The 18,234-nt window shown below is 42.9% G+C and overlaps 3 protein-coding genes, 1 long non-coding RNA gene and 1 other non-coding gene across 6 annotated transcripts in view; 1 reads left to right on the top strand and 4 right to left on the bottom strand.

The window, feature by feature from the left end:
- Positions 1-369: 369 nt before the first annotated feature.
- On the bottom strand, positions 370-5,844 carry LOC109480461 (6-phosphogluconolactonase-like). 2 transcript variants are annotated; one of them, XM_019782655.1, is made up of 5 exons: positions 5,522-5,844; positions 3,156-3,263; positions 2,488-2,586; positions 1,102-1,242; positions 370-583 (listed from the first exon to the last, which is right to left on the bottom strand). In XM_019782655.1, exons 1-5 carry the CDS (start codon positions 5,783-5,785, stop codon positions 464-466), a joined length of 732 nt encoding a protein of 243 aa, XP_019638214.1. In that variant the 5' UTR covers positions 5,786-5,844; the 3' UTR covers positions 370-463. The 2 variants fall into 2 exon arrangements, with proteins under 2 accessions (XP_019638214.1, XP_019638215.1); XM_019782656.1 differs by lacking the exon at positions 5,522-5,844 and adding an exon at positions 4,791-4,895.
- Positions 5,845-6,717: 873 nt separating this feature from the next.
- Positions 6,718-11,065, top strand: LOC109480451. The gene is made up of 2 exons (XM_019782642.1): positions 6,718-6,805; positions 9,431-11,065. The coding sequence occupies exons 1-2, from the start codon at positions 6,718-6,720 to the stop codon at positions 10,690-10,692; spliced, it is 1,350 nt and encodes a 449-aa protein (XP_019638201.1). The 3' UTR covers positions 10,693-11,065.
- An 854-nt stretch (positions 11,066-11,919) lies between these two features.
- Positions 11,920-12,005, bottom strand: Trnay-gua. The gene is given in 2 exon segments: positions 11,920-11,955; positions 11,969-12,005. It is a non-coding gene; the product is annotated as a tRNA-Tyr (tRNA).
- A 723-nt stretch (positions 12,006-12,728) lies between these two features.
- On the bottom strand, positions 12,729-13,330 carry LOC109480519. Its single transcript, XR_002140838.1, has 3 exons — positions 13,263-13,330; positions 12,946-12,991; positions 12,729-12,793 (listed from the first exon to the last, which is right to left on the bottom strand). It is a non-coding gene; the product is annotated as an uncharacterized LOC109480519 (long non-coding RNA).
- Positions 13,331-13,666: 336 nt separating this feature from the next.
- Positions 13,667-18,234, bottom strand: part of LOC109480450 (bactericidal permeability-increasing protein-like) — a 17,842-nt gene continuing 13,274 nt past the window's right edge. The window contains 10 exon segments of the mRNA XM_019782641.1: positions 13,667-13,855; positions 14,134-14,199; positions 14,490-14,672; positions 15,103-15,194; positions 15,633-15,696; positions 15,879-15,942; positions 16,406-16,496; positions 16,874-16,947; positions 17,492-17,620; positions 17,957-18,068. Of these exon segments, the coding sequence (XP_019638200.1) occupies positions 13,667-13,855; positions 14,134-14,199; positions 14,490-14,672; positions 15,103-15,194; positions 15,633-15,696; positions 15,879-15,942; positions 16,406-16,496; positions 16,874-16,947; positions 17,492-17,620; positions 17,957-18,068 (1,064 nt within the window).

Genomic DNA, 18,234 nt, shown 5'->3' with positions numbered 1-18,234 from the left:
AGAGAACTTCTTTGTGTTGGATTTAAAGTTAAACGCTTATCATATCTTGATAATGCAAAATCACAATCATGGTCTCTTTTGCATCTCTCTAAGACTGGTCATCACTGTATGAGTTAGCAGTGGGACCTGGAGTTGGACAGTTTTGGTCAGACGAAACAAGTTTGAACTGCAATATCCAACACAAGAAATTGGACTCACCCAAATTTTCGACTGTACAACTCCAGTCTTTTTCAAAGAATGAGCAATCCACCGCTTCCGTGACGTCACGCAGATAACACACGTGACTCCGTGAGCAGTGGATCACAGGTTGCAGAAAGTCTATGGATTGCTCATTCCTTGACAAAGACTGGAGTTGTACAGTTGAAAAAGGTCCAATTTCTTGTGTGGGAAATTGCAGTTCGAACTTGTTTCATAATGACTTCTACCAACAGCTTATAAGTTTTGGTCAGAGTTTGGCCGCCAGTCATTGCTGTGACAGCTGGCTGGCCGCGGCGCTGTCCAGGTACCAGTGCAGCTCCCCATCCAGCGGCTGTACCAACGCGGCCGGCAGGGGGTTATCTTGTTCGTTACCCTCCAGAACAACCTGAAACAAAGGACAAGATTTGGTAAGCAAATGCAACAGGTACTAGAAAGGTAACATTTGCAAAGCAAATGCATAATGTTTACCTTCGCATGTGGTCTGCTCTGTTAATTCTTACTCAAACACATACAGGAGTCTAAATCCCTCCTGCTATAAAATTGCAACATGGTGTAACCCAACACAAGTTACCATGGTGACAGACGTCTGGTTCAGGTCATTGACCTTATTTGTTTTGTAGAAGAAGAGGAGGAAACAGAGCAAAAACAATATGTTTTCCTTCAGTATGTAGAATTCAGAATGTAACTAGAATTGTAACATTTGTAAAGCAAATGCATAATGTTTACCTTGACATGGTTTAGCCTTACAAACTACTGTTTATTCATACTCAAACACATTCATTCACGCTAACATCCAGTGGAAGAGCTCATCTTCCACTTGACAAGACAGAGAAGACAGACACTCAGGTCAGAAAGCTCATGAAGACCGAGTTGGAGAACAGTTTAATTCTCGTTATGTCTCACCTTGACATTGGCTGCCTTGGACTCCCCGGTACAAACGAAGACGGCACAGCGAGCTCGGTTCAGCACCTTCAGGGTCAGGGTCACACGGTTGGGCGGCGGCTTCGGGGAGTCACTGATGGGAGCAACCAGGAGGGTTCTCTCCTGGAACAGGTAAAAGTCAGGATCATGGTTAGTCTGCCAGACTGTTGGCGGGGCCAGTTTACATTTGTACAGGCTAGCTCCTAGGCTCCAGGGCTAGGCTGGGTAACAGACTATCACCAGGGCCAGTATACAGGCTAGCTCCTCGGCTCTAGTGCTAGCCTGCTTGCCAGACTGTTGCCAGGGCCAGAATACAAGCTAGCTCATAGGCTCCAAGGCTAGCCTGGGTACCAGACTGTTGCCAGATTCAGTATACATTTGTACAGGCTAGCTCCTCAGCTCCAGGGCTAGCCTGGGTACCAGACTGTTGCCAGGGCCAGTATACAGGCTATCTCCTCGGCTCCAGGGCTAGTCTGGGTGCCAGACTGTTGCCAGGGCCAGTATACACGCTAGCTCCTCAGCTCTAGTGTTAGCCTGGTTGCCAGACTGTTGCCAGGGGGAGTATACAGGCTAGCTCCTTGGCTCTAGGGCTAGCCGGGGTGCCAGACTGTTGCCAGGGTCAGTATACAGGCTAGCTCCTCAGCTCCAGGGCTAGCCTGAGTGCCAGACTGTTTTCAGGGCCAGTATACAGGCTAGCTCCAGGGCTAGCCTGGGTGCCAGACTATTTCCAGGACCAGTATACAGGCTAGCTCCTCGGCACTAGTGTTAGCCTGAGTGCCAGACTGTTTTCAGGGCCAGTATACAGGCTAGCTCCTTGGCTCCAGGGCTTGCCCGGGTGCCAGACTATTGCCAGAGCCAGTATACATTTGTACAGGCTAGTTCCTTGGATCCAGGGCTAGCCTGGGTGCCAGACTGTTGACAGGGCCTGTATACAGGCTAGCTTCACGGCCCCAAGGGAATTTTACCACAGACCATGACTGAGAGGTAAATTAGATCCTGGAAGCCAACTCTAAGAGTTTTGGCTCTGGGCTTGTGGCTTCCCCTGGCCAAAGTAGATAGCCTCCTGTGCACGGGCGGAGTGGAACCTTCTCTCCCGGCTGGTTGTAGGATGGCCGGCTGTATTAAAATAACGTGTTAAAAACTCTTCCCCACCGCCGCGGGGCCTGCACAGGAGGCTAGGCTAAAGGGAGTATTGTGTTGGTTTTGGCAAACAGGCTAGATCATCACTCTTTGTTTGTAACATTAAAAAGAGAATTGCTTTAGTCTTTATCTCTGCAAATGCATTGTAGTGAGCCTCTGTCAGGCTCTTGTTACAGGAAATCATTTCTGATTCAAGCTTTTGTCTGACATGAGGAAAATAAAGCCCACCTGCAGTAGTTTGTGTCCTGGGAACAGAGAGGCGGTGTGACCATCAGGACCCATCCCTAACAGAACCATGTCAAACACTGGGACATCCTCACTGAACACCTGCAACACACAGAACCACATCAAACACTGGGACATCCTCACTGAACACCTGCAACAGGGAAATACACTTCAGTAAAACATTGTGTGTTGGTGTGTGTGTGCGAGTCTAGCATTACACATATTGTTATAGATCACTGGACCAGGTATTCCCTAGTTAGCTTTGTATGCAACTTACATCATTTATAATTTGGCTGGGTGACAACTATTTTAATGTAGTTGTTTATGTCTACTTGCATAAAAGGACACTCAATAAAAATAAGAAACATCTGTCCAGTTCCCAAAGACTCATTTGAAAGAGATTTTGAAAATGGAAAGGAACAGTAAGAGTACACTGAATCTATAGGTCCCATTACACTCTGTGCAGAGAATAGGGGTGGTGCCCAATTTCTGTTGCCCTTGGGCCACACAGTTGTGCAAGCACTATAGCAGGGGGCTAGTCTGCTGGTAGTGTTGTGAGTTGACCTTCCTATACTCTTTTTCATAGATGCTGGGTGCTAAGCAGAGGAAGCAATAGGCACCATTATCTCCATTATACCAGAATCTATAGGAATAGAAAATGAAATGTTGACCTGTTTGAGTTTCTGTGTGTAGTCCTCGGCTGCTGCCTCCACACTCAGGCTGGGGTTGATGGGATAGATGTGCTCAGCAGCCAATGGCACGCTCCCAACAAGTCCTTCCTGTGGGGTCAAAGGTCAGCAAATCAGTACTAGTATGTATACCATTATTAAGAGCTTTTAACTTCCGTTTGCAAGAGAAATACATTATTCATACCATGTCAACTAGTACTGTTATGCAAGCATAGTTTTCTTGCATCAATGCCCACTTGTTCAAAGAACTAGGACTTTATTTTCTCTCCAAAATCAAGCCAAGACTAATAATTCATGTACACATGTCATCTCTAAAATCAAGTTTGTGTTGCCACAAGTTTACAGAATCATGCAATCTGGTAGAAACACTCAGCTATAAAAGTAAAAAGTAATCTTTACCATATAATAATTTACCTGTCGACCTTCTACTCACAGTGTATGTACAGCATAGAAGCCCAAACTAAAGGTTTCAGGGTCACCAATATCTAACAGCTTATCACCTTTTACCCGAGAGTGCAAAATACACATTGCACATATATAATATAGAAGCATGAAATGTAAGGCCAAAAGTCAGCACAATCCACCAGATGGCAGGGTGACAGGCAGACCATTACAATCTCATTATATAGTAGAAGTAGTACATGTAGTATCCAGTATTTGATTATACTACTGGGGTCTCTGACACAGGTTGGCAGCAGTTGGCTAGCCTTCATACTGCATTTCCAAGTGTCAAATGCCTCTTTCCCCACCAACTGTAAAGTTTTTAACTTCCATCTTCCAAGGGCAAAGTTCTTTCTGCTATTGTTTTCTTTTACAAAAGAGGTCTCAATGGTTCATTTATTCTCAGACTGATATTAATGTTGCTCAAACACGGATGATGATGTGAAGTCCTATATAGCACACACAACAGTGACACACATAAACCTCCATGGTGAAATAACCATTACACAAACTATACCTAATGCACTTAAGTACACTATAACAGTATAAGTGGTTGGTTGCCCAAACAGTGTTTAAACAAGCGTAACTATATGTGCATATCAAACCTCCTGGTTCTGTGTGTGTCAATAAGTTCTTTTAAAATATCATACTAGTAAATGATATGCAATAATTATTAAAAAAAGAAAGCTATCAAAACATAACATAAAGCTGGCAATGTTGACTTAAAACCCCTACTGCAGTATAACGCTGTATACCGTTTGTAGGTTCCTAAATCCTTATGTCAATCATTAATGTGACTACCGCATGGGAAAAATATGTCAAAAACATCCGGGCTTGTTGAACTCTACTGGGAAGGGGGCGTGGCTACGACATCTGGTGACAGCTTCCGCAAAATGATTTGACAGCACATACAAAAGAGCCCTGCTTGTTTTTCTCAGGATTTTAATAGATATTTCAAATAGGTTCAACTGACTAAATCATGAATTGGTTGATTCTCTAATAGTATTAGCGATTTCTATAGCGGGCCAAAATTAATTATTTGACAGCACATAAAAAAAAGAGTGTTATTTTTTTTCTGAGAATAATGACAACACAGGGAGTCATGTTCACCAACGAAGGACTACCAAATTAGATATCTTATAGCGATTTCTTCAACACAATAAGCCCAAACTTTACCTTGTAACCTTTGTAATTGCAGTCGCCATGACCAAGGGGCACCAGTCGTTCGTCCGCCATGAAAACCCTCCACTTGTCCCATCCGACGTCGGCGTGTTTCACCATCTCCTGACAGAAGGTTTTAGAACTACCGATACATCTTATACGAGTAGCGATATTTCTACAGTAGAAATTTAAGCCCCAAGTTTACCTTGTAACGCAGTCGTCATGATCAAGGGGCACCAAGCGTTCGTCCGCCATGAACACCCGCCATTTGTCCCAGCCGACGTCGGCGTGTTTAACCATCTCCTGACAGAAGATCTTAGCAACTAAGGCCTACCAACACATCTTATACTATATTTCTTCAACAGAATAAGCTCAAACTTTACCTTGTAACCTTTGTAATTGCAATCGTCATGATCAAGGGGCACCAATCGTTCGTCCGCCATGAACACTCGCCACTTGTCCCAGCCGACATCGGCGTGTTTAACCATCTCCTGACAGAAGATCTTAGCAACGAAGGACTATCAATACATCTTATATCGATTTCTACAACAGAATAAGCTCAAAATGTTACCTTGTAACCTTTGTAATTGCAATCGTCATGATCAAGGGGCACAAGTCTCTCGTCCGCCACTTGTCCCATCCAACATCGGCGTGTTTCACCATCTCCTGACAGAAAATCTTAGAACTACCGATACATCTTATACTAGTAGCTATTTCTACAGTAGAAATTTGAGCACAAACTTTACCTTGTAACCTTTGTAATTGCAATCCTCATGATCAAGGGGCACCAAGCGTTCATCCGCCATGAACACCCGCCACTTCTCCCATCCGACATCGGCGTGCTTCAACATCTCCTGACAGAAGATCTTGGTCGTGCTGCCGCCTGAAACGGCGATGGTGAACACCCCCCTGCTGGCCACGGCCTCCTTGGCCTTGGCGGCGACCAGAGCGCCGAGTTCCGTCCCGATTGTCGCCTGGTCGGCCAGGACGTGCACACCTTCCTCCGCCATGTTGGTGCTGAACAGCTGAGAGGGGGTCAGAGGTCACAGCCACCTGTGCCGATGACGTCATCTTTATTTACGTCGATGAAGGTTATACATATAGGTAATGATATACATGTACAAGGAATTGTAAAATAGATTTTAAAAATCTATCCAGTTGCTTGAGGAAAAATTTCTTGTATTTGTTGTGGACGTCATCTTTATTCCATGAATATGACTTGAATTTTCCCGTCTATGGCTTTACTCTTTTGTGCCTTGATCCGTTGTATGTCTTTCTTGATCGGTATGTCATATTTAACATATGAAACTAGCTGCACGTCATCCTCATATCGATTATGAACACATTATATATAGCTGAATATAGTACAAGCTTGAAACGCACATATGGTGTGAGCAAATGTATCTTGAGACACCTACATGTAGTACCTGTGATGTGCCACTTTTCCGCTAGCTTTTCTCCACTGATGGATATTTTTCTATGAATGGGTTAATCTTGACTTGAGAATCCATTCGCTTCTGCTTAGTATAATGCTAACTTTTACAAGTAACTTTACACGTGTAGAAATTGTAAAATTTCTGGTAGAACCGCTCAAGATTTTTCATGCAAAGTGACTCCTTATGGACTTATTGGCATGTTCCTGTTTTTTAAATATTTTGTTTCTACTGAACCGCTCAAATACTAGTAATTTCTAGAAGATTTCTTGGCAGAAACAAGATTTGCGTATCGCGCCGGTCTGTAACGCACCAATCAAACGTCACTCCCCTTGGCCGACTCTGATTGGCCGTGGTTCCCACTTCCGGGTTCGCGTGTCTGCTGGAATGTTCTGGGTGCGGAGGTGACTACGCATGTATAAAACCACAGGTCGCTGGACGTTGTTTTTTCGTACCAGTAAATTCAGCTTGAGAGCAGGTAGAATTTTTTGTTGGAAATCCAAGACGACATGCCGCCTGCTGTAACACAACATGGAGGTTTTGGACGAAGTGTTCAACTACCGAAAGTCACCCTGGACCGTCGCTATTCCGTTAAGGGTGAGTATTTAAATAAAGTGCTATTGGTTACGCTCTGGGTTACACGTTTGTTATTATGTTTACCGAAGGAAAACATATTGTTTTTGCCCAGTTCTTCTTCTCCAAACACATAAGGTCAATGGCCTGAACCAGACGTCTGTCATCATGGTACTAACTGGTGTTGGATTACATCATGTTGCAATTTTATAGCAGGAGGGATTTAGACACCTGTCACTATATATGTGAATTTGTTTGAGTAAGAATTAACAGAGCAGACCATATGTGAAGGCAAACATTATGTATTTGCTTAGCAAATGTTACCTTTCTAGTTTAATGTTTACACTTATCTGAAGACCCTGAATATTATAAAAGCAAGACCTTGAGCCTTACAAGTTCTCGAATATCTCCTTTTGGGTCTAACACAATGTGTAATATTTTTATGGCCCTATATTTATTCCGAGGCACAAGTGATATTATGCTATTATTATATTCGTTACACGTTTGTTTCTTTTTTGCACTTGTCTAGAGTCCATATCATAAGAGCATGACCTTTCAAGATTTTAAAATGTTTTTGTAGAAATATCTTGGGTGTGACACATGTCACAAAGTTATGCAATTTATTACAATATCCAATAATCTATTCATCTATCTGCGTTTAAAACACGAAATTGTCGTATACAAAAGTTCCGTAGAGTATGTTATCTGCTTGCTGTACATTATCAAAATGTAATAATGAGTTTACATAGGGTCACCACATCACTTGCGCATGTAAACCAACATACAATCGTTTGGATAACGTTTTCATACTTCAATATTGCTCTTTTATGCGACCTTAGCATTGATGATACACAGGAAATCGAAGACATTAAAATTTTAATTATTAATACTGTTCATCATTATTTTCGCGAACCAGTTATAAATTACGGTGCTCTTTTATCCCCTTCATTGATTGTATGCGAAAAGTCATTGAATTATTAATAATGTTTATTGGTAAAGCTTGGATGACTAATAGCTGTTGCTAGCCCATTTTTCTGGCGTGATGAGGCTTTGGTCTTTAAAAGACTGTATGACGTCGCCAACTGTCAAATCCTATATCCGTACCTTGTTGATTGAACACGCCTCCGCGTGGTCCAATCGCATCGCTCCTTCTGAAACGTCATCGAAATGGTGGTCCCTGATTGGTTGATATAACCGTGCCGGGTTATTATGAGGTTTATCTTGGAACACTTTCCAGCAGAGGACAGTGTGTTATAAAACGCAGCTTCACCGTGAGGCGGTTATTTTAGTTACGAAATCATTGCTTTCATGACAAGGGAGACAGTTTCTCAGTAACCAGAAAAAAGATGACGGTTTTAATTAATTTTGGCGAGGACGCCGGTTTCAAAGTTCTACACGTTTCCAACAGTAACGGTAGGTGATACATTGCCAACCTACATAAGCCGAAAACTTAATGTTTTCCTGTCTTTTGTCTGTAGCTTGGTAAAATTGTAATCTCTAGCTATGGTTTATCTAAACTCTTAGAAAGGATTGATGAGAAACAGATTATCAATGCAGATACGGTATTGAAGTAGAGGTTCAGATGCGAACTGATTCTTGACGTTAATACCATACAGCTTCAATGCGTCCGTTTTGTGGTCTTAAGTCTAACGCTATCTAGATCGATAGCATGTAAACATATCATAACGACCATTGGCAGATTGTTTAAAACAAGATTCAACCCTTGCCTACCTAAGTCGGAAACTTAATGCCCCCTTGTTGTTGGTCTTGTCGTCGTTGTTGTTGGCCTAAAGAGACAGTGGTATTCTAAAGACTAAGCAAGGAAAAGATTATTGTATGGTACATTAACTCAGATGTGAAATTCTTTACATCCATAACATAAATGTTTACAGCGTTAATGTCGCCCGCTTTATGACATTTGTATGATATCATATCAACGCTGTAGCGCCTATGGGAGGACCGTGTTTACCAAGATTTAACTCTAGCTTTAGTTCGAAAGAAACAAGCCTAGCTATAGTTTGTTCCAATGTCCACAGCCCTCCTATTCAGTGCTGTTTATTTCCAGTGAGTCTATGCTGTCGGCAGTGTGGCTAGTGCTATTTTTGAGGCGACTGGTGATTCACCGCGTCATACTGTCATGCATGGCGCTTCACGTCTGTATATCAAAGGAGCATGCAGGGCACTGCGGGCCGTTTCTAAAAGTAGCCAGGAGAAACCTGACGCCAATATTTTGAATCGTGATCGGGATTTTCCGACCACAATGTGATGTGTCACTGTTACTGTGTGGATAGGTTAGTTTTTGTCGACGCCACTGGAGCGGAGCCGATGATATTGTAGCTGTTTTGTACGCCTGTTTCCCGTTACTATTTGAGGTTAAAGTGGTGTGGGCATAATCAAACAAACATACTTTTGGGTGTCTTAAAAAAGGAAGGAACCTTACAGTCCGGTCTTACGCAGCTTGTACTTACATGTGCAAAACTGGTGTGTTACGCCTAAAGGCGGTTAACCGGTTATGCGGAACAAACGACAGACAGCTACACCATCCCGTCTTTGCAGAGATCTTCTGCAAACGATCTTTATCATTCATTTTTACTGGTCGTTTGGCTAAGTGGATGTAAAAGATATAATTAAATATTCTCTATTTTACAGGATTTCAGCGGGACACCAACGCCGTCGACGGCGAAAAGCACCCATCTGAGCAGAAGACGACAATAAGGGACGCTCCTAGAGTAAGGAACGTTCCGATTAAACTCATCAAGAAGGGCGGACAGCAGGGCGAGCCACCGCCGCCCCCGGATCCTACATTCACCGAAATCACGTTCAATCGAACAACAGACATGTGCAAGACTCCAGGAGTTCGCCAGGTGGCGCGTGACGAAGACGTGGATGATAAGTTGACCTCCAGAAGGGTGCCGATTGTTGTGAAACACGAAATTCGAATGCCCCGCTCTTTTGAGAAAGAAAAGGACGTGTTCTCGTGGGATTCTGACTTTGAGAAAGAACTGTCCGCGCCAAGATACGCACCTAGATCTACTGATAGCGACAGTGTGTGGGGAGATGGGAAGACAAGTCTGAGAGAACTCTTAAAGAGCTGCAGCTATGAAGGGACTTTAGGAAGACGACATCACAGAGCCGGCTCTAGCAGTACAGCATCATCGAGCAACGTCATCGATTCTGACATCGAGGAGGTTGGGGACGAGATGTTTTGTTGGGAACGAGAGCGTTGTGACGTTTCGCGGGCTCTTGGTCATAATCATGAAAACGGAGAAGACGTACTGAGCAGAAAGTTGAAGAACGTTTCTGTCGGAAACAGAGAGATATCGTCAGAAGTGGGTATGTCTAGCCACGAGAGTCGCAGTGGGTCGTTGGGAAAGGCGAGAGAGCGCAAGCCTAAACCAGCAGGCGACGAACGAGTAGACTGCGCAAAACCGACCACGGGAAGACTCCCTGATTCGAGGCTTGACGCTATTGTAACGGAGATACAGCTGCAGGATAGAAGCCTGGCAAAAGAAGGAGCTTGCCGCTACCCTATTGCCGGCGACGGGAACTGCCTGTACCGTGCTGTAGCTCACGCCTTGTACGGCAACCAAGGCCTCCATACAGACCTACGCCGGCGCACCGTGCAGTACATGCGCGACCACAGGGACGACTTCGCGCCCTTTCTGGACTGCGACGCTGACCCGTACTTCGCCAAAGCCGGGGAAGACGGGGAGTGGGCGGGGTACACGGAAATGGTTGCCCTGATGCGACTCCTCAACGTCGACGTGAAGCTGACGACTGGGGGTACTCCAGGTCAACCGGATGTGACGTCAGGCGTGCACAGAGTTCGGGAAGAGGGGGATTCTGGGTGTAATAAAACGGTCTGGTTGTCTTGGCTCAGTCACGGACATTATGACGCTGTGGAGCGATAATTTTCCAGAAACATTTAGTAGCCAGACACATCCACTATACTTTAGTCGTTTATAAGAAATATTTCATAGATGCGAAACTAATTATATCTTTCATCAGTCTTTGACATGTATAATTCGCTACATTTGTTGGAAAAGTAATATATAGGACAATAGCCTTCTACGCCTCATACTGTAAATAATGACAATAATAAGATTAATAATCAGAGGAATGATTTTGTCGTTACAATGTATTATATTGCACTGTTGTTTCTCGTGCCGTGTTATCTAAGAATACTTCGTCATTTACTAGCATGAAAGTTCATCTGAGTTGGTAAATATTAAATAATTCATCGTTTGTTTACATCTATAGCTATCACTCTAAAATCTGATGAAAACTTGCGGATATCACCTGAAAACCTCAAATCTCAAGTTGAAGAGATTTGGGGGGGAAAGAACATCGATTTGTATTCAGTATCGTTCGTATAAATTATAAAAATGACGACATTTGAATAAAAATTCTGCTGTATCCGCCTCAGAGGTTTCAATCAGCTGGGTGTGTGGTGTGTCTGTAGCCTGGTCACAGTAGATGACGTCGTCACGGGGGTTAGTGGCTTCTCAGTGCGCATGCCCGATGATGTCACGTGACCGCCGCTGCCCGTTACTATGACGACGTCCGTCTCTATCGTTAGATAGTGCTGGGTGGAGAAATAGTCATAAAGCAGTTAATTTCATCATTTTCACGCTAATAATCATCTCCCAATGCATCGGAATCGCTCCAAAACGCCATTCTGATCAAGAAAATCTCCCTGTTGTTTTTTTCATTAATGATGCTAATATGATAATAAAAAAGATACAGACTTCGTTCTGTGTAATGCCTGTGAGTTAAATGATGTCGCATGTGAAATACTGCTATGTTTCTGGTTACGTTTATTTTGTTGGTGTAAAGTATATTGATAAATAAAACCAATCTTTTACCTTATGTAAAAGAACCTCCGGTTTGATGTACTTCACCTTGTTTAATTTGAATGGAAGGCCAATCGCCAGGTACCCTTAAGAAAAAAAATACAACATGTGCAATAGTTAACTGTCAGACTTATCTATTAATTCCTTTATATTAAAATTTAATCTAAGAAAATCAAAGTACAAGTTCACGTTATTTACCATTTTGAACACAATTCGTGCAGCTGGCATTGAAGAAAATTAAGAACAGAATTTCAGAAAGAATTCTGTTTTTTAATTCAAAATATTTCCGACGAGGCGGATTTGAACCACCGACCTAAGGATGCCAGCGCGACCACTACAGTCCTCCGCTCTACCAACTGAGCTATCGTCGGAACCACGACACTTCTCTGTCCGAAATACAATTTCCTGACGCGCACGCCAGGAGAATTTATGACCCATAAAAAAGAAATGTAATTCCTAACACCTAGAGAATTTACGGCGACCGTGATCATAGATTGAAATCGATCCAATTTCGATTGATCAAAATGCCCATTCAACTGTTACATAGTGCTAGAATCAATATCAAAGACGTTTCAAAAACGGAGAGAGAAACAATAAAATGAATATCTGTTTTGTTCTCCTTTCATCTTTCCCCCCTCTGGTTCCCTTGCCATGTTAGATACATTTCGTCCGCCGGTAGCGTGATGTCACAAAGCGGCTAGATATACGTTCTGCTACACAGAATACTAAACATCGTGGTTATACGGCCAACACGTCCAGTAACCATACATTAATAGTGCGGCCTCGGCTCATAGAACGGTGCGGCCCATGGTCACTCTATAACGCGTCCAACTTTTGCAAAGATGTAAAGCTTTGTATCCTCTTTCTTTTACAATTACGATTGGCGACCGTTATAGTCGTATGCAAGGAACAATACACATCCTTTTGATGAGTGATGGGTACGTCGCGATTGAAAATGAAAGTCAGAACTCTGGAGCCGTATGAAATCACTGATCTATCACATATGAATATAGATGAAACCATATAGACATGTCTATTGCACACGTGTTCACGTTCCACTACATGTAGGTTTTTAACCAACCATTGAATACGTACTGTTAAACCATTGTAGCACGGCCTGACGACACAGGTACTGCTCTATCAGCTTCTGCGCATCCGGCTGTGGAGAGACAATGACACATGACGTCAGCTGTAATGTATAATTTCTAACCAGTTCTGATGTAGAATTTATTATTTTTTTCATTCAGCCGTACACCGTAAGCTTTGCCTATAAGACTTACTAAATGCTCGTCAAATGAAGTAAAAACTTACCCCGATTTCCCCAACCATAGATGACGTCAGAGGTTTTATTTCGACTCTGGAGAGAGAAATAAACTTGAATTAAAAGTAAATGTGAGCGTTGGTAAACAAGTCAAGGCAACTTTTCTAATTTTGATTTTGCGGATTGTGATTTTGGACAAGATATGATTATTATGTTAGGTATTTAGTAATTTATTTTTGTATTAATCTAAATTTTATTTACTTATTTTTCGTTCTCGTGACCACCCCCCCTCAACTGGACCTCTGGGAAGAGCGGCTGAGGCCGACAGGGCATTTCCAGTATAAATAAAGGGTATTGATTGATTGACCTGGCTGAACTTTCCGACGCCTTAGCAACGAGATATATCCCTGACATGCGGAAGCTGACCGGTACGTCCATAGCCTGTGCACAAACAAAGTAAAAACGGTAAATAAACTACAGCTATAGCAGTGGAGGGGAAGGACCCACTGTTTCCCGTGTTAACATACCAAGAAGTTGTCCACGTTCAAGGTTCATAGCATATCATAAAAAGGACAAAGGAACAACTATTATATCATATAGTTAATACGGTTACATATCCAAGAATTCAAAGTACTTGAGTACTTAAATAAGCTTGCCACTTTGGTATATTATTACCTGGATGTCGAATCATCATCGAAGTAAACCTACGAATTCTATCTTTTTATTGCACATGTATCAATTTTCTCGACAATTCGCTTAAAAATGACCCCTCTAACCTGAGTTTATACTCTTTCCACCTTTGATAAAGCAATGCTGAATACTCACAAGTTTAACACCAAATAAACGTGTTAATTCCCCCCCGCGGTCGGAGGCATACGTCACTGCCCGCCCAGCCAATGAGAGCACAGCTCCTTCCTCGGTGATTGACAGCTTGGGCGGGGCCGACGCGTTCACATGCACCTGTAGTGCAGCATCCGGGTACTCTTCATGGATCTGAAATGAAGAAATGACAAAAACGACCATGACTTTTCGAAGAGCTTGACACAGAGGTTTACGTAACTACGAACTAATGTAGACGTACAGAGAGCTTTCTAGTTGCCATTTATTTCATTGTGCTTTCTTAATAGATCACTATCAAAGTTTACGTGTATGCCATTCATGAAAGATGTTGCTTAACTGAGAGTTATTCAGTGATAAAGTTTAAAAAAAAAGGACTGTGGCTAGGCAAGAGACCTCACCTTTGGTAAGACTGTTTTGATGACTTTGTCGGACGGTCTGAGCTGAATCGGACTGTCGATAGGAACCTAGGAAAGCACCGTAAACTTATTCATGAAATGGAAATGCAAAGCAAATGCATAATTTTTACAATCGCATATGGTCTGTTCTGTTAATTCGTACTCAAACACATCCATATATACGGTTAGACAGGAGTCTAAATCCCTCCTGCTATAAAATTACAACAAGATGTAACCCAACACTAGTTACCAGGGTGACAGACGTCTGGTTCAGGTCATTGACCTTATTGGTTAGGAAAAGAAGAAGAAGAGAGAGCAAAAACAAGATGTTTTCCTTCGGTAAACAAAACTAGTCTCACATTTGAAGCCTTGATTATCGCAGACAACATCCCTGACTGAAAGAACGCCTGTCCCAGGCTGTTAAAGAAGTACTCGGTGACATCATAGTACATCATGCGCGGGGCGCCGGTGTAGTTGGTGTTGGGCAGGTCACGTGGTTGGAGTCCTGCATCGGGATTGGTCCCGTTCAGGCGGGTAGTTCCCTGGGAAGACCGGTGAAAAAAGTGATTGTATCTCGATATCCAGATTTAGCCCAGCGAAGAGCTACTCTCCGACTGATGACAGAGAAGACAGACGCTATGTACAGTATTTACAGATTCATTGTATCAGGGAAATTCCCGTTCCCCTAGCTCTTTAATAGGGACAAGCACAATGAACAGTGTTCCTCAGCTTAATGTCCCGTCCTAGTGACTGCGAGCCTTTGCAGTAGTGTGCATGTCGTTTGAGCGACAACAGCCGGGATTCGAACTCCCAACCTCAAACCACTGCAAATTTAGTAGACAGCAGTCTAATTCAAAATTTGACAGTCTAATTCAAAATTACTTGCTATCGTTGAGTGATCTCAAGCTGTATATGCTGTCTAAATCCCGATCTGTTCATTGTTAAACACCTTGACGTAAAGTAAACTCTTACCTTCATGAGAGTCTGACAGTTACCAATGCTGAATACTACGTCATCCACCATCGTCATGTCGACGTAGATATCTCCAACCAGCGGGACAATAACTGAAAAACAAACAATCCTTTGTATGTCTAGTCGTCCTATCATTACATAGGTTTTCAACTACAATGGGAGTACACACGACATGGAAAACTACATTTTAAAGAGAGGGACTGCATCTTTTTGAGACAAAACAATCAGCTATCAACATCAATTCATATCGTTTCAAGTTATGTTATTTACAAAGGAAAGCAACTGACTCTAGCCCTGTCCTTGGTGCTGATTTTGTGTTCAATCGTAATTCAATGACCATTTCTCATGTCCAAGTCACTGATAACGAGTGTAATCCTCTGTATTGCAGCAAAACGTTACTAAAACGTCCAGACCAGTGAAATATGGGAATGTGTTTCCCGCCAAAGGATCTTGAACCTTGATAAAGACCACAATGCACCACTCGGAACGGAGAGGTGACGTGTACGCGCACGGAACACTGGGAAACGTACCTGGGGTTCTCGCCATTCCTCCGTCCATTCTCTCATGCACCGACTTGTTTACGGCGTCACACAACTGTGCAAGACAGAGAATCAATAATATCGGCATCATTTTTCTGTGGCTGCCCGCTCCCCTCTAGAATTGACTTATATAACGTATTTTAATTGTCCAATTATCGTGTTGTTTTTTTTTTGCATTACCGGACAAATTGGAATCTACTTATTCTTAGTTTTAGCTATATTATACCAGGAACATACCATCTCGCTAAGTTGGATCTTCAATTCAGCCACGATGACCGGGGAGAACAGGTTGTACAGCCAGCTGAAAATGGACGGGAATTCATACTACGTATATATTACTATGCAGTTCAACCCAAATACCATAATCGGCTAAGTTAATTCAAGAAGAAGGTCTCCCAACACGTGATGAACCGACAATAACTGCAGTGCCACTTCCGGGGTGCTTTACCCCAACTCATGGGGTGTTTTTGGATGATGCTGAGCGAATGAACTTGCAAATAGTCAACGGTCAAGATCAAGATCAAACAGTTCGGTAAGTGAACTACTGCCCTCATCTGTAGTGGTGGCGTACACAGATGGGTATCTCGTGATTAGCTATCGAAATTCTGTTGTACCGGCAACCCCCGACCTGATGATGGGGGTGTTACCCAGTACCAACCATAACCAGAACTGACCTAGCCTGAGTGTCAGCCTTTTTAGCTACCGGTAGCGGATCTTGGCGAGCGGACAAAGCTAAAAAGGCTGACACTCAGGCTAGAACTGACCTAGCGCCGCCGTGAAAGATGAGGCCCATGTTCCCGATGCCCGCCTCGCAGGACGCCAGGGAAGCTGTCGGGCGTCCCGTTCTGTGTTGCACTGGAACGAGAAAGGGACAACCATGTTATAGACGTGTAGCCTGGGTGTCATCCTATTTGTATGCCGGGGTTTCCATATAAACTTACTCCCTAAAAATATGGAAGCCTCGATATACAAGAGGAAGGCACCCAGGCTAGTGGAAGTATGCTGTGATGTACATATGTAGTAATCTCGAAGCAGATTCTACGGTGGCGAAAACTGTGACCATGACATGTAGCCCTCCGTAACCATTTGCAAACTGGGCTAATTTTCAGGGGGCTAAAGGTAACAACTCTGGCCAATGGATACTGTCTTGTCACCTTAAGGATCTGCTTGCTAACATAATTTAATGTTTAAGAAATCTTACGATTCTTTAATGTTTAAAAATTGTGACTTACTGACGGTAATGACGATATCGATGTAAGCTGCTTCCACGCTGACGTCAAACGTCCCGCTGTCAGTCATAGGGAAGCTGAAAGGCATGGAATTTCACAATTAGATCAGCTAGGGAGATGAACAAGTATTGATAATATACGTATTTATTTATATGGCATCCATATGCAAACGCAGTCAGCGCGTGGTATTATGGGATTGTATTCGATCGGTAAACCAAAATGGCGGATGCATTGAACAGGTGGATTAGGCTGTGGAGTTTCTTCAAATCATTGCGTTTGCCATTTTGCAAATTAAACGGCAAATGCATAGGTAGTTTTCCAGCTGCAATGCCATACACATGTGTGGAGCAATCTCTTTTTTTCTCTTTTCTGTCAAAAACTACACAACTTTTGGTATCAACTACTGTAATTCCTGATTTTTTCACTGTACTGTTATATTCACTGTTTTCACTGTCACTTCTGCACCGTGAACTTATCATTACAGTTAACAAATAATTCCTGGACTTTCTTTTTCCTGCAGCTGTCACCACCGTGAATATATAGTTCCGTGAACATGTCCATTTTTCTCAGACCGTGAACTTTTGTTACCGTGAACTATTATCTGCAACGATGTGTACTTACAGACTCTTGAGCTGGTATCCCCAGGCCCCCTTCACTGCCGCGGCGTCCACGGAGATGTTACTCCTCACCCCGACACCAGGGACCACGCCCATTCGCGACTGCCCCATGTAAAAGTCGGTAAGTTCCATGCTGTACGTGTGTATGGGAGTAAGGTTCAAAAGTAAGGGGTGCACCCAAATATTTCTCAGGTATACGTATGTGAATATATCAAAGAGTACACAGTAACGTTATATTATTACACATTTATTTATTGTACAAAAAATGGTAAAAATATGTTTTTTTAAATTTCTGCTCCGATTAATGATACACGAAGACCAAGCTTAAGAAGATGTGTTACGTTTACACATTTGCTTAGTTGATAAGTTTACAATTTATTGGTTAATAGATGGGTGGGTACTAGGATGTGTGGATGGTTCGATAAACCTACACATAAGATGACTGTTATGATGGAAACAAAACACTCACTTTTTGATGTAGTACTTCAGAGTTCCGACAGGGGACGCTATTTCCCCGCTGGAGGGAGGGATGCGGATGTTGTCCACGTTTCTCTGAATCATCCTCTTGAAGACTTGTGCGCCTGCGCCATGAAGACAATATAATCCGGTAGGGTATTTCAATTTCTAACTAGAAAGGTAACATTTGCAAAGCAAATGCATAATCTTTACCTTCACATATGGCCTGCTCTGTTAATTTTTACTCAAACACACACACACACACACACACACACACGCGCGCGCGCGCGC

Source organism: Branchiostoma belcheri, unplaced genomic scaffold (genome assembly GCF_001625305.1).
Source record: "Branchiostoma belcheri isolate BF01 breed outbred unplaced genomic scaffold, Haploidv18h27 scaffold51, whole genome shotgun sequence".
Classification (NCBI taxonomy): Eukaryota; Metazoa; Chordata; class Leptocardii; order Amphioxiformes; family Branchiostomatidae; genus Branchiostoma; species Branchiostoma belcheri.
Note: the sequence above shows the minus strand (reverse complement) of the source record. Positions and strands in the feature narration are given on the sequence as shown.